The 27,693-nt window shown below is 38.5% G+C and overlaps 1 protein-coding gene across 4 annotated transcripts; it reads right to left on the bottom strand.

Annotated features, from left to right (window-relative positions):
• Window positions 1-1,182: 1,182 nt before the first annotated feature.
• npm1b (nucleophosmin 1b) lies at window positions 1,183-27,550 on the bottom strand. Of its 4 annotated transcripts, none has more exons than XM_047354031.1 (11): window positions 27,430-27,540; window positions 27,076-27,158; window positions 24,459-24,665; window positions 24,174-24,267; window positions 23,741-23,832; window positions 23,466-23,539; window positions 23,321-23,384; window positions 17,961-18,059; window positions 4,473-4,562; window positions 4,316-4,390; window positions 1,183-3,078 (listed from the first exon to the last, which is right to left on the bottom strand). In XM_047354031.1, exons 1-11 carry the CDS (start codon window positions 27,476-27,478, stop codon window positions 3,025-3,027), a joined length of 981 nt encoding a protein of 326 aa, XP_047209987.1. In that variant the 5' UTR covers window positions 27,479-27,540; the 3' UTR covers window positions 1,183-3,024. The 4 variants fall into 4 exon arrangements, with proteins under 4 accessions (XP_047209987.1, XP_047209988.1, XP_047209984.1 ...); XM_047354032.1 differs by having other exon boundaries at window positions 24,459-24,578; window positions 27,430-27,532; XM_047354028.1 differs by lacking the exon at window positions 1,183-3,078 and adding an exon at window positions 3,085-3,312 and having other exon boundaries at window positions 27,430-27,550.
• Between the last annotated feature and the right edge of the window lie 143 nt (window positions 27,551-27,693).

Raw genomic sequence — 27,693 nt, 5'->3', positions numbered from 1 at the left:
TCAGCAAAATGGTTTTTCATCAGGCCTAAACTCTGTTTCTCCTTGTGCTTCATTCAGCTTCTAACAAAAATTAAAAGTAAAATTATTGCAAACATTTTTTGTTTGATTCACAATAATTTCTATTCAGTCTAAAACCAGCCGAGACAGAGAACTGGGACAACATTTCTTATATTATTTTAACTTTAAATTACCAATAAATTGTCTTATTGAAATCTAAATATTTTAGATTTGGGCTAAAGCCCCCAATGTTATGAGACCCTAAAAATGCCCCTGGTATACAGCAGGAGGTCCCTCAAGGTTTTCATAGCTTGCTTTTCCCTAATCTCCATATTTTAAGAGTCGACTCCCCTAGAACCATGATCAATGGAAACAGGGTGCTGCATGACATCTTCAGAAAATAAAGATCATTTCCAATATGGCCGACATAATGACTTGGAGAATGGCTGCTTTCACAGCCTGCTTTGATTTTGATTATGTCCCAATCTGGTTATCCTAAAGACTGCAGGAAGCACTCCCATTCCTTCATCAGAGCAAACCTTTTGCATAGTTTGTCCATTACCTGCAGCAACGCAGTACCATGCTACGATGCTGAGGCATCCAACCAGCTAATGCTATGCTCTCAAAAATGAAGCCGTCATTTATTTCTCAATCTTTAAATTTAGTTAATTTCGCCTAAAGAGATTCTTGCAACACATGAACGAGCAACCTTTGAATGCATAATCATACAATAATATTAATTTATTATAATATATCCCACTGTTTAATAAACTGAAACTAGATGTTATTTCACTAAATACCTTGAGGAATTTTACTTGAGGTTGCAAACCTTTTGTTTTAGACTAAAGTGAGCAGCCATTAGAAATGTGACTCGAATTACAGATAAAATGCAAAATTTATTTTGTACATTTTTCCAAGCAGAAAGAGAAACAGGTTTAAAACAAAAAAATATCAGCTATCACTGAGAGTAATGGATAAAATGACCAAATAGTCAAAGACCAAGAGAAGATGACCCAAACATCCCAGAAATTATTGGCCTGGTGAAAAGATTTACTTTTCTGTTGAATGATTTTATAATTTACTTAGAAAACCCAACATAACTTGATTTAAGCTTAATATCAGCAGCATATTATATTTTTCAGCTAAATATTTAACAGCGAACAATGTTACGGATTGACACTCAGGTATGGAGACAGAGCTTCTTCGTACTTTATTTGAACATATTTCAGCATCTCTCAGAAATAATCATGGCAAACAGAGCATGAAAGATTAGAGACAAACAAGACAGATCTAAAAAATAAAAGACGGGTTTATACGGGTTTAACACTTTCAAACTGAACAGAACTTCAAATAAACAGCACATCAAGGCTCACGTATGTTTTTGGAAAGCCTTAGGAAAGAAAACCCGGAGAACAAAACCGTTCAGCTGCCAGATTTGCAAATAAAAGCAAGAGATTTATTCACAGAGAAACAAAGTTCATTAATTGTGTTTAATTAGCTTTATTTAAAACAATGAGGGGAGTTTTGCTACTAAGACGCTTAAAGTAACTAAGAAATATTTGAACCTGGTTTCAGGTGCGTTTTAAAAGTCACTTAAATGACATTAATCACATAAAAACGTCACCTTTTCACAGACATTTCAATCATATGCGATCACAGAAACATTAAGCTGGCATGTCAGACTGGAAAATAATCTGGAGTTATATTCCCTTAATGCAATATTCCAACTGCTTTTTTTACGGCTCAAAACTGAATGTTGATATCTAATCAACACCTGGCTGAAGCTATGGTTACTGTCTTGGGACATTTTTTGGAATGGATGGATATTCAGCTGTGGTCGCTGGGATTAAAAAAACAATTGATTTTAAAAAGTACAAAAATCTCTGAAGGATAAACAGAGAAATGTTAAATCTAGGTCTGCTAAAAGCAAGCTTTCAACTCCCTATTAGATACGAGCTGCACACATTGCTGCAGATGTACCGATTTTATGAGTTCTGGGTTGAATTATTTACCCCAAAACATATTTCTATTTATTTCTGTTATGGATGGAAGAGTAACCCTTTAGGTTAGTAGAGAGATTATTTAAAATATTTGCTTTAACTGAGCAGATACATGTTGCAGATAAAACCATTACAGTATTTTTGTAGGGCCTGAAAAAGTTGACAATTTCAATGAATAATCCAGAAGCATGTTTAAAATAAAAAGGGTAAAGAAACAGAAATTAAAAGACATTAACTGTCAGCTGGTGATGATATAAAATGAACCTTTTCTTTAGCATGGCTGAACACGCTACTCATAATAACAAAAATAAGAGTCAGATGAAGTATTTAAAAGGCACAATGTGCAATTGTTCCTTCTGCATCATTTACTAAAGGACACATAGTGTCAGAGATCCAAAGCACCCAAACCAAGCTGTTCTAGACCTGCCGTGTTCAGCCGAGCTCTAACACGAAGGAGCCAAGTAAAGAACCAAGAAAATGCATTGCTGTGTTTATTTAATTTGTTGAATGTTTTACTTGGGGACTCCTGAAATTGATGAAAATAAGACAGATATGGTATACTGGCCTCTTCAGTCGTTGCCTTCATGTACTTTAAGTATCTTCGTTGAAATGAGTTGAGCCTTTGCATCATCATTTATTCATTCATACTGAACATCAGCAGGTGGCATTTATTGCCAGCTGTTGCCATATATGTTAGAAATGTTTGTTTCCTTTATTGAGATGCTCTGATAACCACAGTGTTAGTTTGAATCCTTACAGATGCTCCAGATCAGCTTACCTAATAAACAAATTCTGCAAAATGTCAACCCACCAACTCATTAATGGACAGACTTGATGAGTGCTTTGCATCTAAAAACACAAAACAAATTATAACAATCTTCATCTTTGCTGCAACCGTTACTAAACATCTGCAAATCCCTGATGACTGTAGTCTTTGTCTGTGCTGAGACTGAGTTGGAAACATTGCAGACTGTGCCTTTAAATGTCTCGCAGAAAAGCGTTAGAACATCTTCCTGATGAAAGCTCATTACTTCTTCTCAGTCTTCTGTGTTTGCAAAAAACTCCAGAGCTCCTTGACCACCTGAGGAAGGTGAGGTGAGAAACAAAGAAAGAATTATAAATCATTCAGATGAAGTGCTAAACAGCACGAGGCACATGACTCACTTTTACTACAACATGATTTTAGCGCCTCTTGCCTGTGGGAACGCCGTGCTTGGATGGGGCTGCTGGGGAACGACGAGGGGTTGGGTGGGGGCAGCACTACATACCAGAGTATATGACTAGGTGCTCCAGGTCCGACAGATCTCAGCCTTGGCTGATGAAAACAAAGCACTTCCACAGATGTTTCTACACACTGGGAACAGCAAGCGCTCCCAGACACGACTCCACCCCCACTCTCTGCCTCGTCCACCCAGCCCTCGGTCGCTCAAAGGGCTTCCACCTGCTCACATAACTACACTTTTCACATTCTAACACAGCAACACAACAAATGAGTATTTACACAGCCTGTTTGGTGGGACTGACTGACTGACCGTCCCCGACCCACACACAACAACCGAGCCATGCTAAAGAACTGAGGGGCATTAACTATGCAAACTGCTGATGTTATATAACACTGCAGTCCTCACACACAAATGCAGTCTCTCAACAAGCAGGAGCACTGTTCGAATCAAACATCAAACTCTTAACTTGGTTAAGAGGCTTCGAAAAATGTCTAACAGGGAGCTCCAACAATCTCTACTCAATATGGCATCATTTCATGGTCTTTCCACCAATCTCAACAGCATCCAGCCTTAACATACCAATCTGTTTGGACAGTTGGATCCAAACTGAGTAATCATGGTTTTAAGGGATATGCTACTACTGAGTGTGATATATATGTCAGCACCTTGTAAAAATAGAAACGGGAGCCTCCAGCAGGTCCTCACAAACATCACACATCTCATTCCTGGACAGACATATGTACCAAGGTGGTCATAAGATTTTACCCTATGAAAAGGAAAATGTCACGAAATAAAGAATTGTCCTGGTTATTCCCATAAGTACATGGGCCTAAACAAGCCTGGTGATCTACAGATATTTACAGTTTCCTGTGAAAAGCTCCCAAGTCTGTAGCCAATCTTTGTAGACTGAAAAAACCTCCCTTTGGATTCCAAGAGTGAACGCATCAATAGTAATACCTCAGGACATTAATATTAACTGCTGGTTTAATACCAAACACAAAAATCACGAAAATATTAATTAATTAAAATGAGAAAAGAAAAATCTCAGATTCTGGGCAATAAAGGTGCTTAAATCCACAAGCGTTCTTTACTTACCTTCTTGTCAGTGACTTTGTAAGAAGTCCTCACAAAATTCTCAAACTTCTGCTCCGACTTCGGTAGTGGTTTTCCCTGAGGAAACATTTTGTTAAGTCATCACTTAAAAAAAAAAAAAAAAAAGGAATAGTTTGATAAAAAGGAAAGATGGCCTTACCTCTTTGGCCGCTGATGATAACTTGTTCTTAATTTCAGCCAGAGTAAAAGTTTTAGATGGGCCAGCCTGGGGTTTGTCTTTTCCAGGAGTCTGAAAAAAACAAACATTTCAGCTAGATGAGAAAGTATGTTAAATAAGGAGCTAAATTTTCCTTGGAGCAGCTGTTAATTAAACGCATCAAAAATGAAAACTTCACATGTTGTTGTGTAAACTGATCATCTAACAGCATGCTTTTGATGCACCTAACTTTAACTTCAGTAAAACACAGATTAAGTTAGGCACTTAGGCTTTAATGCATAAAAGTAAATCATTTTGAAATGCCTAACTCTCTGTTGGTCAGTGTTTGGTAAGTTTAACTGTTGAATTGCAACAAAGTCTGCATGTGTAACACTCCTTCGAAAGGAATGCAGAAATGGCAAACGCTGGAACATGCAGATCGGACCTCAAAGAAAACAAGGAATCAGTGTCAGCCAGTAAAAGTAGGAAAAAAGCTGCAGATAAAGGAAATCCATATTGTGTCAAAATGTACTCAGGTTCAGCTTCTGTTGTGATGTGATCAACAACAAAGACAAGAGAGTTGCTGAAAAATGTTATTGTCAACTGCACTGCAATGCACTAGAGGAAGTTGTGGGGGCAGTATACACTGTCTGCCAGCGATGGAATCAGTACGACCAACAAGGAGAACTTGAAGAAGTGAGATGAACAAACAGAGTGAACAAAGTGATAAAACAAAGGGGGAGAAAGTTGATGCCAAAGGTGTGGAAATTGGGCATTTTTCTGCCCATGAGCCACATTGGGCCCTTTAGATGTCCCAGACAGGGCAAAGGTCAAAACGTGATATTAAACATGCATACCATGTTTATTCCACACCCAAATACTGTACGAATACACTGATTTTATCATGAATGCTGCTGCCATTGTTTCTGTTTGGTTGGCAAAATTAGCCACCTCATCTGTGCACCAAGCTAAATAAGAGGGACTGATACAGTAGGTAAAACTTTCAGCAATAGATCTTCCAAGTAAGGGCTGCACAACATATCACAAAATGGGTATAAGTTGAATCTAATCTAATCAACTAAACAGTTATGCTACTGTATATGAATACAAGGTAGCAAACTATAGTTTAGCATCTGATCAGAAGAGCAAAGATCAGCCATTGCAGTACATTCAGTATGTGCAGTTATGTGCAGATAAGGGGATGAGTATAAATTGCCATTAATATACAGTACAGACCAAAAGTTTGGACACACCTTCTCATTCAAAGAGTTTTCCTTTATTTTCATGACTATGAATATTGTAGCTTCACACTGAAGGCATCAAAGCTATGAATTAACACATGTGGAATTATATACTGAACAAAAAAGTGTGAAACAACTGAAAATATGTCTTATATTCTAGGTTCTTCAAAGTAGCCACCTTTTGCTTTGATTAATGCTCCGTACACTCTTGGCATTCTGTTGATGAGCTTCAAGAGGTCGTCACCTGAAATGGTTTTCCAACAGTCTTGAAGGAGTTCCCAGAGATGCTTAGCATTTGTTGGCCCTTTTGCCTTCACTCTGCGGTCCAGCTCACCCCAAACCATCTCGATTGGGTTCAGGTCCGGTGACTGTGAAGACCAGGTCATCTGGCGCAGCACCCCATCACTCTCCTTCTTGGTCAAATAGCCCTTACACAGCCTGGAGGTCTGTTTGGGGTCATTGTCCTGTTGAAAAATAAATGATGGTCCAACTAAACGCAAACCGGATGGAATAACATGCCGCTGCAAGATGCTGTGGTAGCCATGCTGGTTCAGTATGCCTTCAATTTTGAATAAATCCCCAACAGTGTCACCAGCAAAGCACCCCCACACCATCACACCTCCTCCTCCATGCTTCACGGTGGGAACCAGGCATGTAGAGTCCATCCGTTCACCTCTTCTGCACCGCACAAAGACACGGTGGCTGGAACCAAAGATCCCAAACTTGGACTCATCAGACCAAAGCACAGATTTCCACTGGTCTAAAGTCCATTCCTTGTGTTCTTTAGCCCAAACAAGTCTCTTCTGCTTGTTGCCTGTCCTCAGCAGTGGTTTCCTAGCAGCTATTTTACCATGAAGGCCTGATTCACACAGTCTCCTCTTAACAGTTGTTCTAGAGATGTCTGCTGCTAGAACTCTGTGTGGCATTGACCTGTTCTCTAATCTGAGCTGCTGTTAACCTGCGATTTCTGAGGCTGGTGACTCGGATGAACTTATCGTCCGCAGCAGAGGTGACTCTTGGTCTTCCTTTCCTGGGGCGGTCCTCATGTGAGACAGTTTCTTTGTAGCGCTTGATGGTTTTTGCGACTGCACTTGGGGACACTTTCAAAGTTTTCCCAATTGTTCGGACTGACTGACCTTCATTTCTTAAAGTAATGATGGCCACTCGTTTTTCTTTACTTAGCTGCTTTTTTCTTGCCAAAATACAAATTCTAACAGTCTATTCAGTAGGACTATCAGCTGTGTACTGTATCCACCTTCTGCACAACACAACCGATGGTGCCAACCCCATTTATAGGGCTTGAAATCCCACTTATTAAACCTGACAGGGCACATCTGTGAAGTGAAAACCATTTCAGGTGACTACCTCTTGAAGCTCATCAACAGAATGCCAAGAGTGTGCAGAGCAGTAATCAAAGCAAAAGATGGCTACTTTGAAGAACCTAGAATATAAGACATATTTTCAGTTGTTTCACACTTTTTTGTTCAGTATATAATTCCACATGTGTTAATTCATAGTTTTGATGCCTTTAGTATGAAGCTACAATATTCATAGTCATGAAAATAAAGACAACTCTTTGAATGAGGTGTGTCCAAACTTTTGAACAAGTATACAGATGTACTATATGAATAGGGTCAATATGCATATGTAGTGCAGACAAACATACAGATGTGAAACGTGTACAGATGAACAGTGAGTAGTATATAAACCTCTATGTTTTTCAGTATTTTAACAATTGTTTTTGTGAAAGAAAATTAGGTAAGTAGGATAATATAAAGTTTCAGCAGTACATATTTTATTGGAAATTCTGTTGTCAGTTTCTAACTGAAAACCTTATTATCAAATGTGTCTTTTATATAAATGATTTGGCCCTCAACAACAATCAGAGTTAATCTTTTGGACCTTTGAAAAAATGAACCGCTGACCCCTGTTCTACAGCATTAGATCATTTCACAGAAAGAACATAACACTTTTAAATTTCATTTGTGCTGTAATGTTTATTTAAGGTTAACCTAGGGCTAATGAGCAATGGTTAAGTAAAACCATTTCAGTTATGTTTCCCAATGAGTAAAAACACTAGAAAATAAGTGAATAAGACAACAATGAAGTTGGGATCAGATTCTTATATTATTCTAACTGGGAAAAGGGCACTTTCCCTCCTGATAGTCTGAACACGGACTTGTAGAGGTGCTGAGCGAAAATGCACATCTCTTAATCTCAGTTGTGACTTTTTAATAATTAAAAACCTTTTAAAGGATTATAATAGTGGTTAAAGAAGAAAGGACTAAATATTTCTCAGGTCTCATTGCTTCAAATCCTCATAATCTAAAACTTTTATTCAACACTGTAAACTCTTTAATTTATAAATCCCCTACTCCTAATGAATTATCCTCTGAGAAATGTGTTATTTTGTTCATTGTTTCTGAATAAAATCTATAATATCAGAGCTCAAATTGTGCCATCTGCCTCTACTAGTGATGAGGAGGTAAATCACTTATTCAATTCATTTAAACTCTTATCTCGTATGAAACCTTCCTCCTCTTTTTAGATATTTTACCAAACACCTTTTTAAGAAAGTTTGTACCTGTTTAATTCCTAACAGTTTTTGACAAATCTTTATTCAGAGGGGTAGTTCCTAAAAACTTTAAAACTGCTGCTGTTGTAAGAATCTTAATAACTTCAGGCCATTCTCTAAATTACCTTTTATAGCTAACATTTTAGAGAAAGTGGTTTTAACTTTAGCTTTAACTTTAGCCCAAAACTCTTTGAAAAGTTCCAGTCTGGTTTTGGTCAGCATCACAGTACAGAAACAGCATTATTAAAGGTTGTGAATGATATCAAGATGAACTCAGACGCTGGCTGTTGTCTTAGTGTTGCTAGATCTCTCTGCTGCATTTGACACAGTTGATCATGATATTCTTTTAAGCCAACTAAAATATTGGTTAGGTGTCAGAGATACTGCTCTGACTTGGTTCAAATCTTATCTGCATGGCAGAACGTTTCCTGCAACATCTGGCAATAATTCCTCCAGTTCTGCTTCTCTCACCTGTGGTGTTCCCCAAGGGTCCATCCATGGGCCACTACTGTTTTCTATTTACATGCTACCACTTGGTCAGTTTATCTGTAATTTCAATGTCTCTTTTAATTTCTATGCAGACGATTCACAGATTTATTTGGCTATAAACCCATCAGACCTCTTTACTACCAATAAACTTACTCTTTGTCTTTCAGAAATCAAAACGTGGATGTCTGATCATTGTATCTTACTCAATAATGATAAAACTGAGGAGATGGTGCTTAGACCAATGGCCAAAAGGGATTTAGTAACTCAGTCCCTCTCTGTGCTTGGTTTTAACTGCACTTATGAAGCCAGGAATTTGGGGTTGACCTTTGATTTGAGATCTTACTTTTCCAAATATTTTAAGAATATTACCAAAACAGCCCTTTTTTAAATTAGGAATATTGCTGAAATCAGATTATTTATTTCATTTTCCGATGCAGAAACTCTCATTCATGCCTTTGTCTCCTGCCACCTTGATTATTGTAATTCTTTATTTGCTGGTCTGCCCTAAAGTTCCCTAAATTGTCTTCAACTTCTACAAAACAATGCAGCTCGAGTCCTTACAGGATCCCATAAATATCAGCACATCACTCCTGTTCTCTCCTCATTGCATTGGCTACCTGTGTTTTATACAATCGATTTTAAAATTTTATTGTTTCCTTTTAAATCCCTCAATGGTCCGGCATCATCTTATCTTTCTGAGCTTCCTACCCCCTACACCCCCTCTCGCAATCTCGGATCCTGTAATCAGCTTCTACTTTCCACTCCCAGAGCTCGACTGGAGACAGAGGGAGGAAGGGCTATTATGGTCAAGGCTCCCAGGTTGTGGAACGCTCTTCTGCTAAATATTAGGCCTGCCTCTTCAATGTCATCGTTTAAATCGTATTCTATAATAAGGCTTTTAATGTTTGAATTTCTCGTCTTATTTTATTAATTATTTCATCTTGTCTTTTATTTTTTTTTATTTTTTTTTTAGTTGATTAGGCAAACATTGTGTTTCTTGTTGTATCATTTATTGTGTTGTTTTTAGATTGATTTTTTGAATGTAAAGCACTTTGTAACAATTGTTTGAAAAGGTGCTATACAAATAACGTATTATTATTTTCACTGCTTTTTAAAAATCCAGAATACTTTTTATTCTGCTTGTTAAAATGCAACATAAAGGGCCTAACTACAACAAATCGTGTGGTTTATGCGGCTTTCATGCTTGAAATCGTTCTAGATGCAAAATAAATCACAATTTATTGTGTTTCACAAACATAATAAAAGATTTACAATAAACAGTGTTTCATAGAGACTCTTTCAGTGTACAACAGGGGTCATGAACTCCAGTCCTCAGAGCCGCTGTCCTGCAACCTTTAGATGCATCCGTGCTCCAAAAACATCTGAATCAAAAGGCAGAGTTACCTCCTCTGCATGTCATTAAGTTCTTTAGCAGCCTGGCAACGAGCCATTCATTTAATTTAGGTGTGTTGGAGAAGGGATGCATATAAAACTTGCAGGACAGTAGCTCTTGAGGAGTGGAGTTGGAGAGCCCTGGTGTCGGATAATTAGATTTTTACCTATTTTCATATTTCAGATTTTGTATTTAAAGTAATAAAAGAATTAAAACAATAAAAAAAACGTTCAGTTTCAAAGTAATGTAAAATTCACCATTTCGTGTTAATTTGCTGTGGGGATATTTATATAATAATATAGCGGTATCAGGGTGAAAACAATGAAAAGTTGTGGTAAAACATGTATCAGTACCAAAAACATGGCTCAAACTGAACACTGATTAATCAGTTAATCAGAAAAACATTGACATTGCATTACATTGCTTTTTCCTGTGTCTTACATGTTTTCAACCATCCCTTTTGCTGACCAATGAGCTGGTCTGTCCAGGAGGCTCCCTGCGACCTGATTAGTGTGGGTCTGTTTTTACAGGCTTGGCGTGGGTTTGCAGTTGGAAGAGGATAAAAGCGTTACAAAGGACAACATATTCTAGCCTAAATAAACGTTCCTTTTTTATAATATTACATCAGGTAACAATTAAGTTCGTATTAACTTGCGAGCAGAAGACTCTCTCTGTTGAAGGAAAAGATAAAACCAACCCATGTCCTTTTGTCAAGGCGAATCACTTATTTCTGTAGAACAGGCATGAATGATGAACAGACTGAAAAGACCGGCAGCTATTCTTTATCTTTTCAGCGACATTAGAAATGCTTCTTCCAAACCTGATGACTCCCCAGTGTTTGGGAGGATGACAACAGTGCTTTAAGGCCGGTGGGTGTGTGAAGTTCTGGAGAGCCAAAGGCCCAGAGGTCCACAATTAGGAAGTGTCTCACTGTGACACTCACAAACACCAGAGGGTGGGACTGTACGTTAAACAAGCCACAGCGCTTGCTTGTGCATGTAAAAGCAGTGAGGAATCCAGTGAAATTGCAGGGTTTCATTGATTGTAAGAGTTAAAACCACAGACGCAGTGTTCCGAGGGACCCTTTATTCAGCACAGCAAACAACAAGCATCCATGTGGGCAATTAGCATATCAATCCCTGTATTCCTGCCACGCTGGGATTTTGGCAGCTATGTGAGCGGAGAACAGCTCAGTTTCTATCCACATATTACATACATAATCAGTGTTTTACAAGTCATAACCTCTTAACAGAAAGCCACTTCAAAGAATCACGTAAACAAAATTATATTTTGTGTTTCAAGAAAGATATGGTGGGGGCTTGGTGCTTTTCATGTCCTAATAACAAACTGATGCTTAAGAGATGGGGAATGTCCTTCAACAACAATTCATATTGTTAAAAACAACTTGTTCTTAAGACAAAATCTTAGGGCGGGGACTGAAAATAAAACACAGGTGCAATAATTAAAAAAAGTCTCCTTCTAGTTAAACAAATGTGATAAACTGTCCCTTAAAAAAATCTGCCTTTTTACAGCAGAGATCAAAGGTGTAAAATGAGCAAACCTCTGACACAAACACAGCACACTTCTCTAAAAAAAAAAAAAAAGCACGCAGACATATGCTGCTGGCTCCAGGCCAAACAAATGCACCACATATTTATTATTTACGGGCAGCTCTCTACTTCCAAAGGACAGCTGTGGACCTGAAACAGCTGATAAACACTCGTAGCCGGCAAGCTTTTTCATCTGGGCCAGACGCTGATTACAGATGGCACAAGACATGGAACGTAATCACAAGCACGCCATCATTTGATGCAATCTCTCGTCTTCAATCGAGTTCAAGCACATGTCTATGACACATTGGCTCATCAAGTCTGAGTTTTTTTCTGAAATCTGATTCTTAGAGACTCATGTTTGGGGAAGGATTTAGGACACAAAACTTTCTATGAATCACATATGTCAGTGTACTGATGTTTACTTGGTATTAAGACCTGCGTTCTTTTCTGGCCCTTCAAGTAATCACTGTTTTACTTTATTAATTATTTGAAGAGAGAGTTTAATTGTGCATCTCCTTAATAACACCAAAATGTTTGCCTTTATTTCTACCCTACGCTGAAATGAAAAAGATGCAAATAAATTAGCTGAATAAAATTAATAAGGCTACTGAGTATAACTCAGCTGTAGTGGAGAACAAGTACAGTTCCTTCAAAAGAATTAATGTATCTTAAACTTTTATTACATTTTATCACTTCACAACCATGTGTGACATTGTAGCCGAGGTGTTCAGTGAAGGCTTCAGAGGTTAGAGAACATTAACTATAACACAGAGTTTTATAAAGACAGAGGAACACAGTAGACGGGTCAGGGAGAACGTTGTGGAGAAGGTTAAAGCAGAGTTATGCTATAAAACATTATTCCAACCTTTGAGCATCTCGCAGAGCTCTGTTCAATCCATCATCTGAAAATGGAAAGAGTACGGCCCAGCTGCAAACACACACGGCTGTCCAGATAAAGTGACTGGGTGGGCAACAAGAGCATTAATCAGAGAAGTAGCCAAGAGCCCCATGGTAACTCTGGAGGAGCTGCAGAGATACACAGCCCAGGTGGGAGGACCTATCAACAGGGTGAATATTAGTTGTGAATTCCACATATCGAGCTGTTTTGCAAGAGTAGCAACAAGGAAGATGTTGAAAGAAAGAAATAAGAGGTCCCGTTTGCAGGTTGCATGTGGAAGAAGGTGCTCTGGGCAAAAGTGACCTTTTTGCTCTACATGCAAAATGGTGTGTGTGGCAGCATCATGCTGTGGGGATGATTTTTTTTTAGCAGGAACAGGGAAGCTGATAAGAGATGATGAATAGATGAATGGAGCTTAATATATGGAAGAAAACCTTTTAGAGATTGTAAAAGACTTGGGACTGGGGTGGAGGTTGCTGTTCCAGCAAAAGAAAACCCCTAAATATTAAATTAAATTTAAGTAAGTTTGAACCAAATCAGTTAAATTCAATTGAAAAAAAAAAGTTAAATTAAATTAAACATACAGGCAGAGCTACAATAGGAGGATTTACATCAAAGCAGATTCAGCTGTTAGAATGGCCCAGCCAAAGTCCAGACCTAAATTCCATTTAAAATCTGTAGCAGGGCTTGAAATTTAATGTTTATAGATTCTCTTCACTCAACGTAACCCCAAAAGACTTGCAGCTATAACTGTAGCCAATGATGGTGAAGTCAGTATTGACTAAGGGGGACTGAATATAAATGCATTCATGCTTGCTCTAATTAGAGTTGACGTGGATTCCTGGATTTTATTCAGGGGGCTGCAGGAATATAAACGCCAAACCTTGAAGCGTTTTATTTGTTGACCATCTTGACCACTTCACAAGTATGCACTGTTCTGTGTTGCTATGTCACATAAAATGTCAATGAGTTACATTAAAGTTTATGGTTGCAGCATCACAAGAGGCAATTGATTTTAAGGGGCATGAATAGTTTTGCAAGGCACTGTGTATACAAGTGTTTTGGGTTCCCCATTTAAACCTAGGAGAAACACATCCTGAAAGAAATAAATGATGCACCTGCTACAAGTGCATGTCAATCATTTGCTGAAACCATGACTCACTCCCTTCTGGGATACGGCTAAGTGAAGTGATTAACAGCTTTACGACCGTGACGTGTGCTTGAAAGCATCAGCTTCTCCAAACCCACAAAACACCAGCTGGGAGATTAGGTTGCCTCAAATCAGCAGAACTCGGGTTTGCTGGTTCTCATGCCGAGCCGGTTACACAGGAAAGGTGCCACTACACACTGAGCTGCGAGAGGTGAGAACCGCGGTGCTGGCAACAGATCTGACGAGCCAATCTAACGACCAGTCACCTACATTTAGGAGGACAAAAAAACAGACACCCACGCCTGCTTCCTCGCTCCTCAGGGGCATCTGGAAGCGCAGGCTGCACCAGACATCAAACACTGGTAATGAGAGCAATTGGGAGAAGGTGTGTCCAGGAAGTGAGGGGTGTGAAGAGGTTGCAGAGCTACAACAGTTGTGAAGTAGTCAAGAGGGGATAGCGGTTCTAAAAGCACAGAGAACCAAAAAAAATTTAAGCGGGAGGGAAATTTGAGGAGGTTAGGTCACAAATCGGCTACACACCACAAGAGATGCAAAAACCAAGGTGTGCAGACTTTGCTGCATTCACCCGCAGAGCAGCAAACTCAATCTACCCTCAGGAGGTTAGTGACAGTGTGGCTGAGCATTTATCAAGACAGCAATCACAAAATCTTCTGCTACCAACTCAGACAACACATCAGTTTGTGAGCTGAAGATGTTGCATTCGTCTAAGGTTCCTCATCACAGACTCAGCTATGTGTTATGATGTGTTATGTGTTGGCATTGGCATGCTAGCACATAAAACCCTATCTAAACAGTTTCTGTCCAAGTCCTTTTTTCTCCACAGCAACATGATTTGTGAAATGTTTAAACAAGCTTCTTAGTTTGTTTTCGCTGATGTGCACGTGTGCTGAAGAGGGATGAAGTGCATCAAAGGTGGCTGCTGCAACCTAAAACAGCAGGGTCGAGCCCAGGGGTCACAGGTTTAAATCTTGCCCACGGGAAACTTGTTTAGAGGTCATGTGTGTTTGCTCAAGCAGAGACAGAGTTCAAACTGTTTGTTTTAAGAGGAGATTGTCTGAGACATTCTATCCAAGAAATTAACTATCAGGTTGGGATAATTATAACGTGCATTTATCACATTCCGCTCCTTTGGAATGGAAAGGCTCGCCAAGTTTTTTCCCTCTCTGCATTCCTTAAAGCGAATGACGCAAACATAAAGATAAAAACATCCAAGTATTTTTACCACAAATTATTTAGTCTAAAAATAAAGTAGATCTGAAGTACATTTATAGAGCACAAAATAATATTTGCAAAAAAGATGCAGTTAATACAGTACAGTGCTGGCATATAGATTTTCTTCAAACTTGGCAAAACTAGTTAGATGTTACAAACCAGGGTCTCATTTCTGACAATTTCAGTTGGGGTTCATTTCTTTCTCCTAAAATTCATAGAAAAATACATTAATACCTTTATAGTCGTTTATTGTTCTGCAAAGATGCAATGAGAAATCCGCTGGAAAACAAAAATGTAGTGAAGTGTTTAAAGTAAAGTCACCAGAAGGGCAAAAGGTAGAGGAACCTTCTAAAAAAGAAACTGCATATTGTTTTATTTAGGCACGTCAGCTGTTAAGTTAAACAGTGAAGAAGATGTCAGCAGATAACAGGAAGGTTGAATGTATTACAGCAGTCACTCTGTTTTATCCCCTTTCTATTTCTATCAATCACAGAATACGCCGAGTTAGGAAATGTTGGCAGCGTTTGGAAAATCTCCCAGCTAAGGTAAGGGTTTACCAACTCTGCAGGAAACACAAACTGAGTTTGCAATTAATAATGCTAACAGCGCTAACCATGCAATGGTTGCAGACAGTATCGCCCATGTAATCATGGTCATTTTCTTCGTTCTGAATAAAGATGAAATCCTGTTGTAACTAAACAGCTGTGTAACACTGCTCTCATGCACACACACACACACACACACACACATTTTACTTTTATTTTGGCTCTGCAGAATATATTGCAAATGTATTTTTATGGGCTGCACAGTGGTACAGTAGGTAGCACTGTCGCCTTGCAGCAAGAAGGTCCTGGGTTCGATTCCCGGCCGGGGCTCTTTCTGGCGTGGGTTCTCACCGGGTACTCCGGCTTCCCCCCACAGTGCAAAGGCATGCCTGTTAGGTTAATTGGTCTCTCTAAATGACCCTTAGGTGTATGAATGAGTGTGTGCGTGGTTGTTTGTGTTTTGTCCTGCGATGGACTGGCGACCTGTCCAGGGTGTACCCCGCCTCTCGCCCATAGACTGCTAGAGATAGGCACCAGCTCCCCCTGTGACCCCCACTATGGAATAATCAGTAGAAAATGACAGACTGCATTTTAATGGCAATATGACTGTATGCAACATAAATATCTCAAAGAATAGCTTGAACTTCAATAAATACGAATCCAGGCTCTCTATACCATTATTAGGTGGTGATGCTTGCCTAATGCTGTAGAAATCTTTTAGATGGGCACTGAAAAACAAACACCAACAAAGTTGTTTAATTGTGAAAACAGCAGATGTAGGCAGATGCAACTGTTTCAATAAAACAATGTCACTTAGATACATACTACTCCCCTATGTTTAGAATGAGTCAAAGGTGTCATAAACATTTGCATATTGCAGGTTTTCTAACATAGTTTATTTGTACAGATGCCCTTGACCCTCAACCTAACGGATTTTACTGGATTAGGAAATTTCCAAACACAACCTCTAACCATGGTCCAGTTTCTGGGAATATCAGCTTTCTAGAACAATTAACATTTTTCAATTTAGCTACATTTTTAAAAATTGTATTATTTAAAGGAAAAAAGAATGAGCTAAAATTCGTACTGGCAGGTCAAATTGGACACTGGCCACATATTTCTGATTGATGCATCTCTAGTTTCTGTTTATCAGCATAATACATAAAACTCTGCATCCATGGATAGACAAGCAATCTGTCCCCTCTAGAGATGCCCAGGACAGCTATGCATCACCACTGCTGTCTGCATTCCAGTACTTTAAGTGAATCACCACAAGATTTAAGGACAAAGAAGGATGGAAAAGAAAAAAGGAAAGATATTTTTCTTGAAAACAATGTATTAAATTGTAAAAGTGGAGCAGCAGCAGTGTTGCACTGAATACGTCTCACTGCTGACATTGCCTTTTGAGGAAATAAGGTTTTACTGTTGAATTTTGGAGTGCTGTGTGTTCGAACTGTCTTCTCTGACACGTTATCATGATGGGACATGTTGAACTGTTATTAGTCTGTCTGGGCATCGTTTAAAGCCCCAACAATTTGGATATTTATCCCAATACGTGGCTGCATGGGGGCGCAGTTAGTAGCACTGTTGCCTTGTAGCAAGAAGGTCCTTGGTTCGACTCCGGCTTCACTTCACAGTCCAAAAACATGACTTTCAGGCTAATTGGTCTCTGTGTAAATTGCCCTTAGGTGTAAATGGGTGTGTTGGGTATCAGGGTGGTTTGTCCTATGTGTCTCTGTGTTGTCCTGCGATGGACTGGTGACCTGTCCAGGGTGTACCCCGCCTCTCGCCCGTAGACTGCTGGAGATAGGCACCAGCTCCCCCATGACCCAGTATGGAAGAAGCGGTATAGAAAATGGATGGATGGATGGATCCCAATACGTTATCTAATAACACATCTATTGTCTGTCTTACTGAAGTTAAAATGGTACCTTTTTCATTGTTGTCATTTTCTGTTCCTTGATAAAATATTGAAGCTGTTTTAAATCTAGAGAAAAAATATAATATCCCGCAATTTACATATCAGAGTACGAAAAATTGAAGGGCTGCTTTTTAATCCCACTCTGCCTTGTTTGTGTCAAATATTCTTTAAAACGACACACGGTCTCTCTTGCCTCCATGTACAGCTGATGCTTTTCAGTCAGTAAACAGTTGAGCTCTGCTGCAATGCCTGTAATTCTTAAACTAATCCTAATTTAAATCTCTGAAACCCTAATCTGGCCATTTAAATGTTAATGTCTCCTTTATATAAATATGAAAATGCAAAAATGTCTTATTGGTTTTTCTTCCTAGCAGAGCTAATATTTTATTTGGATTATATGTAATAAAAACGGGGGATACTATCAATGTAAAACATCTGTTGTAAAAACGTATTAACCAAAACTAAACAGAGGGACAATGGAGCCTTTTTATACCTTATTCTGGGGTTTCGCTGCAGATCCGGAAGATTTTCCCGCAGGTCCATTTTGTTTCACAGGCGTCTTGTTGGGTTTTTTAGCTGTAGACTCTGGGCTCTAGGAAAACAAACATCTCAATTAACACATCTTGAAGACATCTTGAAGCTTAAACCTGCTAGGTTTGCCAGTGAGGTTTCCCCAAATAAATATATATAAAAAACAAATATGAAAGGCAGTGTTACACCAAAACCTGTAATCACTACACAGTAGCTGTCAATGTTCAGTGCTGGTTGATCAGAAGTACTCAACCTTCTGTATCGTCTACAATACCTGTTCATCAATTATCAATTATCTTTATCCAAAAGCTTCATCTCTCAGTACTTATTCTAAAGTCTTTTTTATAATACGTAACCTAAATACTGGCCATGTAACCGAATATAAAGGCCTGTTTGCATTTGGCAATCGTCTGTGCTGGTTCTTTGACAGGCTGTAACCACAGCATTTTTTCCTCATTCCTTTCTTGAAAGTTCATATTAACGTCAATTCTGTAGATTTAAATGTTCCACAAAATAAACTTACAGACAGAAGCTTAGTTAGTGAGTACACAGAAAATCTTCCGAAGCAGATTAAAACCAGAACCGAAAAACACTAGACATACTTGGTATTCTCTCTGTGATCAGCTACTTAGTAACCCAATAACCCGTCATTGTTCTCTGCTATACAGGCCTTCCAGTCAGGTTTACACTGCTGTGTAATTACCTTGTAATAGCCAAGGCAAGTACCTGCAATTCCTAAGCACCGACCGCTGTCTGGCAATTACATGTATTCACCTCAGAGCAGACTAAAAGTGTAATCCTGCAATGACTGAACTGCTACAAGGTAATTACATAAATAATTTAAAGGGAACACTGCACACTCCAAGTAGCAGAAGGTAGAACATATTTCTATTATGATTTTACATCCAAGTACAAATATTTACAGTAAATGTGTAGCAGAATGTTGTGGGTGGCTGGCCAGATATGTGTATGCTCCGAGCCCCGGAAAAAGCCACATTCTCTACTAAAAGCTAGGCCTCAGAGGTTTGTTAGAGAACATTAGTGAACAAACATCATCAAGGAGACATAAGAACACAGCAGACAGGTCAGGGAGAAAACTGGAGAAGTTCCAAGCAGGAATTGGTTCTAAAACTAAATCATAAGCTTTGAGCTTCTCACAGAGCTCTTTTCATCCATCATCATCTGAAAATGGAAAGATTACGCAAATCTATTAAGAAATGGTTACTCTTGGGGTGCTTCAGAGATCCACAGCTCGGGTGGGATAACCTTTCTATAGGATAACAATTAAATGTATACTCCACAAACCTAGCCTTAACGGATTAGTAGCAACAAGAAAGCCAACCATGAAGAGTCATGTTTGCAGTTTGTCACAAGCCATGTAGAGGAACGTTCTCTGGTCAGATCACACCAAATTTTAACTTTATGGCCTACATACAAAACACTAAAAGTGACAGAAAACTGCCAGTGGTGGCAGAATTATGCTGTGAATGTGAATTCTGTGAATTTCCTTTAGTAGTGAGAGAGAATTTGTTCAGAGTTTCTGGGTAGATGAATGGAGCTAAATACAGGGCATCCTGGAAGAAAACCTTTTCGAGGAGATATAAGAGACTGTGCTGGAGGTTTACCTTTCAGCAAGACAAGGACCCTAAACATTCAGCCAGAGCTGCGTTGGAAGGGTTTGGATCAAAACGTATTCATGCGTTAGAATGGCCCAGTCAAAGTCCAGACCTAAATCCAACTAAAACGTAAGCCCCACAGATGTTCTCTGTCCAATCTGAAAAAGTTTGAACTACTTTAAAAAGAAGAATGGGAAGAAAAACATCCGATGTGTCATTAGATGTGTGAATCTGGTAGAGACATACCCAATAAGAACAGCGGCTATAACTGGAGCCAAAAGGGGCTTACAAAGCACTGACTCCACATTGCAAAACATTTCCGACTGAAATTAAAGCCACAAAATCTTTTTCCTTGCAAAACACCCGTCTATAGAAACAGCTTGACTTGTCTTTGAATTGATTCTTTGTTCTCATTATAAAGTTGCTAACCATGCAATAACCCATCATGTAATAATGAGAATTTACATCTTATGGTTTTATATTACCTAAATCCACAAAGCATCCAAAAAAGCACTAGGTATTAGTTCCAAGGATGGAATAAATGCTTCAAATGTCAAATCTGTAACCATAAAACTAATCATGAGTACAGTTAAATGTCTGTCTAAATAACACTGGGACTACGACTGAGCTAAGGCCATCAGAGTCACCACACACAGAGCGATTGTCCCTTCCTTAGATAATAAACAATGTGAACCAAAACTTTGGGAAACCTAATTTCTATAATTCATGATAAACATTTGATCAAAGATGATTCAAATTAAAATAATCTGAGCAAGATGCAATTTCTTTTGAACAATGCAGGACTACTTGATGTAATTTCTGATTCCCGATTTTGGTTATCCGGTACAGTACTGAAGTTTGACAACAAAAATAAAACATTTATTCTGAAACAACTGAACTTCCAGTCAAAAGAATAATTGCTCCCAGCCCTGCTTTGTGGAGCTTTGTACTTTGTACTCATTAATAAAGAAAGGGTTGGGATAACTATGAAGTTTAGGATCAGGGTCATGCTGGGAGGAAGGGAGGGGGGAAGTGGTGGGATGCACGAGGACTTGGATGAGAAGACAACAGAATAAATCACCAGGTCACAGAAATGCTCAGCTGTCATCTGACCCCGAGGGAAGGATCGGCGCTCACGTCGCAGGTATGTGCATCTGCTCTGCTTTGATCTTTTGCCTGGCACAGTTTGCACTTGGATAGCATGCTTTGAAAAAAAAAATTTACAAACAAACACCAACGTAAAAAATGAGGCAGATACACACAAGCACCCACACACTTGTAAGCGATTGTGGTAACACGCAAAACAAGCGTTCAAAGGCAAAAGCCAGGTGCAAAGCTGAAATGGCATGAGAAACGATAAAAAGGAGCAATCATATTAACAGTGGGATGACAGAGGGACAAAGATATGCAGTGCCTCAGAAAAAAAGGTCAAGGATGTTTCCCATAACTGAGCAGCGTGTGTGTAAAAGCAAACAGTTTGTGCTTTTCAACCTATGCAAACTACATGTGCATTCATGCATCAGTGCATAAACACACTTTTAAATGTGCAGCTCTATAGTTTGTACCTTTCAGAAAGACCATGTGTGTGCTTGTGTGTGTTGCACAGGGTTGTTGGTGAACGGTGAGAATCTGTGCAGATTACAGAGGAGAAATCCGATCATTACACCACACAAACCCTGTATTTTACTCTCTGAAAACAGGTGGGTACGGGAGCGCACAGGATGAAAAAGTTCCACGTTTTGTCTCATGCAAAGAGCTGGACGGTCAGTGGGTGCAGGAGTGGGTAGGGCTTGCTGAAATGAGATGCCATTGCTTATAGTCAGTAGAAGTTTGAATGGTGTGGAAGAAAGGGGAGGGGAGTGACAGCAGCTCCAATAAAGTAACCTGGGTAAGCGGTTGGTTACCCTGACACCTAGTGGACAACACAGGCAATGACAAAATGTTGCTGTTAAGTTAAAATTTAGACACTGCCTAAGTGTCCGGATCAAATGGCAGCGTTGCCACCATGTTGTGGGTGAGAGATGCAACATTTCATTAGCCTCATAAGTCATATTTAGGCAAACATGACTTAAGCAATTATGCTATACTGCCTAAACTGTGAGGCCTGAGCAGCACAAGATCCTTCAGTTTAAATTAGGTCGGAAATAAATGAACGGAACAATAAATTAAGCAAGTCATCCAAATCTATTTATCTATCTAGTCTACAGCTCTTTATGTAGTATCAGATCAAGATCTTCATATAAAAAACAAGGTTGAGATACTGAACTACAGCATGAACAAACTGGTTTACACATTAAACCAGTAAATAAACCTGTCAGTGATGATATACTAACGTCAAAGTCATCAGTCACTTCTTATTCCTAAAAAGTAGGGTCAACTCTAATATTGATCATTTTCTGCATAATATAACAATATTAATAACATTACACAATAATAATAATTATAAAACATTTCATTGTTTCTATAGTTAACAACTGGAAAATAGATTTCCCATTCATCCATTAAACAGTCATGTCTGGTAAAAGAAAGCATCTAAACTAAATGTAGTTTAATTATTCAATTCTAATGTAATTCCAAACTAACCTAGATTAGGGGATTTTTCAGAGGTAAAATGCATAAGAGACAAGGCAGCGTTTAACTAATGTGTTCCAGTTTGGCTGATCCGTTTTTATTTTGATCTGCAGACATGGCAAACGTTTGCCTCAAAGTACTACCACGAGTACTACAATGAACATATATTACCACCAATACTAAAATCAACAAAGCTGTTTGCATTTAGCACCGTCTCATAAAAATGAGCTGAAAGTAATCTTTAGGGTTTGTCTTATTTAGAAAGCTTAGATTGCAAGCACGCTTGAATTCCAGGATAAACTTGACATCCACAACATGGAGGGCACCCTAACAAATGGTTTCTACGGGGCAGCGGATGTCAATGTGGCGTCTTGTTACCCACGCATCTCAGTACAGCTCCAAGGCAAAGTTTACATCCGCTCATCATGGGCATGAAGCTCATATCTGTGTGCTTTTAATCATTTCATCAAACGTTCTGTTTTCAGGGTGAAACAATTATACAACAAACAGCTTCAGAGAATTTTAAAAACAAGAACTAGGTGCACAAGTTTGAATTCAATGTGAATCTCCTCTAATCAAGGAAGTGTCAAAATGACCCCTAAAACACACCCGATCCGATTTGACATCCGACAAGAAATCAAGTTAAGACTGGTGTGAACTGGAAGCTGCTGGAAAATCATTGTCACTGTCCAAAGTAAAGTTACTTTTAAGTTTTATGGTCACACAAGAACAGATTGAGCACATTTAGCAAAAATGACAAGAAGTACGTCTGAAGGCCTCAAGGTGAGGCTTTCAAGCATAAGAACACTGTACCAACTGTCAAGCATGGTGTTGGTAGCATCATGCTGTGGGGCTGTTTGGCTATCAGCGGTACTGGTGCTTAGTAAAAACGGGGGTAAATAAACAAGAATAAGTAAGTAGTAGTCTTTTTAAATTATGTCAAATCATCAGAGAGCAGCTTGAGTTTGGACAAAATGAGGATAAATAAAATAAATGAATTTCAATTTGTTTCTTTTTATTGTTAAATGTTCACATTACACTATCACATCTTTGCTTGTTGATTCTTTATATTCTATTAGATTTATATGTGGAATCTTTTAAGTTATTCAACCAAGATAAAATAGACCAAACTTACCTTTTTGAGTACTTTTGCTACGTGCTTTTGAGGCTTCACATCCTCTTCATCACTCTCGTCATCACTGCAAGAAATGCAAGAGGCGCTCTCAGATTAGCTGAAAACTTCATCTGGTAAATTCATCCCAACTGACAGGAAATCATACTCGTCCTCGTCTTCATCGCTGTCCTCTTCTTCACCATCGTCATCATCGTCATCAGAATCCATTTTTATTTTTTTCTGCAACAAAATGAGATATTATTTAGCATTAAGCATTATTAGCGTGTGTATTAAATCTACTCTGGACTGAGCTGCTGTTTTTTTTAAATAACATCCCTAATGTGCAGTTAGGACAATGTTTAAAGAGTGTTGGGAGACATTTTCTGCTCAGCCGAAAGAAGCTCTTTAGCTGAATTAACAGAAATAAATGCAGAGGATCACCAGCGGGGGCTTCTTTACTAAGGCAAGGTTTGCAGGCCGTTTCACCGGAGATGTGTTGTTCTCTTCCTCTTCATCCTCTGAATCTTTTACACCTATAAAACAAACACTGTTCAACAGGGTTGGTGCAACTCAGTCGTAAAGATTTGCTTGGTCATCCCTGGTAGAAGGCGGACAGTGAAACATGAAATTGTTTTCATGGCTAACCTTAAGGAAGTCCTAAAATCCTGAAAAGGTTTTACATGTGGAGTTTTTTGACAGACATGATTCCAGTCACTGGAACAGTCTCATTTAGCACATCTGTATAGTTGATGGCCAATATCGTTAATGGGCTTGAAATCGGTTCAACCTTCTGGAGGTGGCTTCTTTTTAAACTACTAGGTTAACTTTGAAAGATGTTCTGAGCTGTTATCAAAGTTTCTGTGATAATACTTACTGACAAAATGTTGTCCACTAATGTGAACCGGACCAGAGCCAGAAACAAGACGAAAGGTAACAGGAGGAGTGATCTCAAAGCCGCCGAGATTCATCTAGATAAAGAAAAGTCCCCATTAACAACAGCAACATGTCCATTAATACTGGACAGTATTTACATGTTCTGACACTGAATTTATATAACCTTTATTTCTGATTTGGGTCATGTCTTCAACTCCAAACAAAATAAATAAATTGTATTTAAGTTCTTTGAATAATTCTTCAGTCAATATTGGTATCGACTTACAGACGGCAGGACAGACGGTTTCAGGACCGCTATCGGCACTTTGGCGCGTTTTGCATCATACCCGAGCCCTTCGACTTCCACCATGTGGAACTTGTCCTCCGCCTCGGCTCCCAAACACACCTGGAACAGCACCAAAGTGGTCAGTGGATTTTCCATCTCCCCAGAGGAGATCAGTCCAAATTCTGTAAAGGCTGCTGTTAGCTCCCTCTGAAATGGGGAAAGTAAGGGATGCTTTTCAAAGCTTTAATCAATGCCAGGAACAATTTGCAGGAAAGCACTAGAACTGTCTAAGTACTATACAATGACTGCTTTTTATAGTAACTGCAGTGGCATGAAATTTCTGTTTTTATATTTAATGGTATTTAGTGGTAGAAATAAGTATTTGATTTCCTGCCAACTTTGTACCTTTGCTTATTTACCCAGGATTAATGTTTTTGGTATTTTCCATTAAATATGAAAGATTAAAAACCCTGAAAAAACACATTACATTAAGGTTAATAATGGATTTGTTGTTAGGCACAGCATTAAAGATTTTTGTTGTTGTTGGACACTAAGTTTTTTGGTCTATAACTCTCAACAGACACTCTCTAAAACCTTTAGGTTCCTTGGCTGCTGCTTAGTAACTCAAGTCTTTATCTCCCTTTACGGATCTTAATAGAATGAGTTATTGGCTCGAGATCTCCACGACGTTAACTTTGGCCAATCCTCTTTTGCCTTGGTGGTCTACCTTGAGGTAGTCTTTCCGGACGACCCATTACAACCCATCCTCAGTGTTTTAGCTGAAGGAAGAAAATTCAGTCGGAAAACATTTTAAGACACAAATCTCCATCTATTTGACCCTCAATGTGGTGAACTGCACCACTTAGCAGAAAAACAGCCCCAAATCAAAGAGTTTCCATGTCTTTTGTTGACTGTGGGGATGATGTTGTTCAGGTCATATTTGCCATAAACGGTGTTGACAAGAGCTCAACTATGGTCTCACCTGCCCTCAACACTTTCTCTTAAGGATTGTCTGAATCATTTATATCCTCTGTAGCAAGCTTAAAGACACCACTACCAACCTCTTTAAATTAATATAATTATTATTAATTATTTTTATAACCTTTTTATATTATTAGATTATTATTATATAAACTATTATAAAACTAGCTAAACACTTGGTGTACTAATTCAGAGGAAAAACGAACAAATATGTGCCAGGCAAACAAAACTAGCAGAAAACCCGCCTTAGATCGCCACCAGGCGGCAACATAGTGGGAGGAAGAGAGCTCCACTGTTTCTATGGCAGCTTAGTGGCTTTCTGCGAAAAAAAAAAGCAAGCAATGAGGTGGACTGCAGCCAGGTTCTGCCAGGATAGTTTTTAGGTTTTTAGAGACAATCTGGGAGCGATTAGGAGGATGTTAATGATGTTGTCTGGACACATGAGGGGGTGTATGAGTCACAAAACCTGGATGTTTGAGGTGCCTGAGCTGCTGAACGAGCAGCGAAGACTGGTATGTGTTGTCATTTTAGTTATTTTAGCTATGATTTGAGATGACATGAGCATTTTATAGATGTTTTGCAGTAAGATTCAATTGCTGTAGTATCTTCATGCTTAGAAACCTTATTATTATTTTAATTGTTAATTTCTACCTTAGTTCAAAATAGTTGAATCGCACAGAGCAGCAGTGGTATTTACAACAGGCCCCTAAACTCTGTCTCTTATAAGTACAAATCTAACATTAAAAAAAATCACCAAAAAAAAGTTCAATCCCTCCATAGATCTCTCTAGGCGAGCGACATAGGGTTTGTCCTCCCGGATTTTCACCTTCCTGCTCAAAATGCATTAAAAAATGTATTTTTGACGTACCAATCTTTGTCTAAACTAATAAAAAATAGTGTTTAATTGATTTGTTCCTGTTCATTTATATTTGTTTTGTGGTGAAAACCAATGGCTGGGAGAAAACCTTTAAGATGACCTGCACATATTTTACATGTACATATATCATATAACCACTTAAAAAAAGAATGCAAGCTGGATGTATCTTTGCTTCATGCCAGAATAATTCTCTCTTTATGTTTTCAAAAGTAAAATATATTTACTTAATAAATACTCAAAGATCCTTTGTTGAGTCCCATAGAAATATTTAATTTCTTTTTTTAATTAAGAATTTTTCTGATTTATTTGGACACAAATTTACACAGAATCCAATTTAAGATTCAGCTTTTAAACACTCTTACTAATTTGTAATCAACATACCATTAGCTTCATAGCATAATTGCCCAAGTCATATTTGAATGTTCTCGAAAAATGAAGCAGCAATAGATTTTTAATTGAAATAGTAACAGTCAACATTTTACTTAAAATTATGCTATGAGGCTAAAGATATACAATCATAGTATCATTCAACGGTTCTTTTAAGGAATGAAAAAGGTAACTTGAGTTAATCATTGCATAAAATGAAACTACCATAAAAAATAGACTGTTTCAATACATAAATATAAATATATTTAGTTTAGTCATTTATAATGCAGCTGTTATTTACAGCTTTAACCTAAATGATTCTAGATCTCGGCCATCCCCACTGGAGATGAATATCATGGATTATAACACAGTAATAACTTCTCAACTTCTTACAGCTTTGAGGGACAGCTGTTGTTCTGTATCTTCGTCATCTGGGTCAACTTTGAACTCCCGTTTATCCGACCTCAGTGTGCAACCTAGGGAGGCAAATACGTGTAATTACTATTAGATTTACAGCTGCATTTATCGAACATGCACAAAAACATCCGCTATGGGGGTGTTTCTACTCTACAAGCCCTGCAGAGCTAGCTAACAAAGAGCTGATTGGCGCGAGTAGGAGCGACAGAATAGCAACTTATAACTTTACGCTTCCATAAACGTTTAATCGCCATATATAAATGATAATATGATACTAAACTTGACTGTGTGTCCTATTAAATTAATATTTATCAGAAGGAATAAGCTCACCAAACAAATACATTTGAGGTCTGCTAAAATCTGACATATCATCCTCCATCTTTGTAGTGGGTGGAGAGAAGAACTACTGCAACGGACAGTTCCGCGAGCCAATAGGAGAGCGGAATGTCAAACCTGTAGAAAAAAATCCGAGCCAATTAGACTGGGAAGAGGGCGGGACAAGTGTAACACCAATGTAAACAGTAGATGGCGCTGTTGTTGCACATATCAGATCATTTTGTGATGATGATTAGATAGATAGATAGATAGATAGAT

The sequence above is a fragment of the Girardinichthys multiradiatus genome, chromosome 23 (genome assembly GCF_021462225.1).
Source record: "Girardinichthys multiradiatus isolate DD_20200921_A chromosome 23, DD_fGirMul_XY1, whole genome shotgun sequence".
In the NCBI taxonomy this organism is placed as follows: domain Eukaryota; kingdom Metazoa; phylum Chordata; class Actinopteri; order Cyprinodontiformes; family Goodeidae; genus Girardinichthys; species Girardinichthys multiradiatus.
The sequence above is the reverse complement of the archived record's forward strand: the minus strand, read 5'-3'. Positions and strand labels throughout refer to the sequence as shown.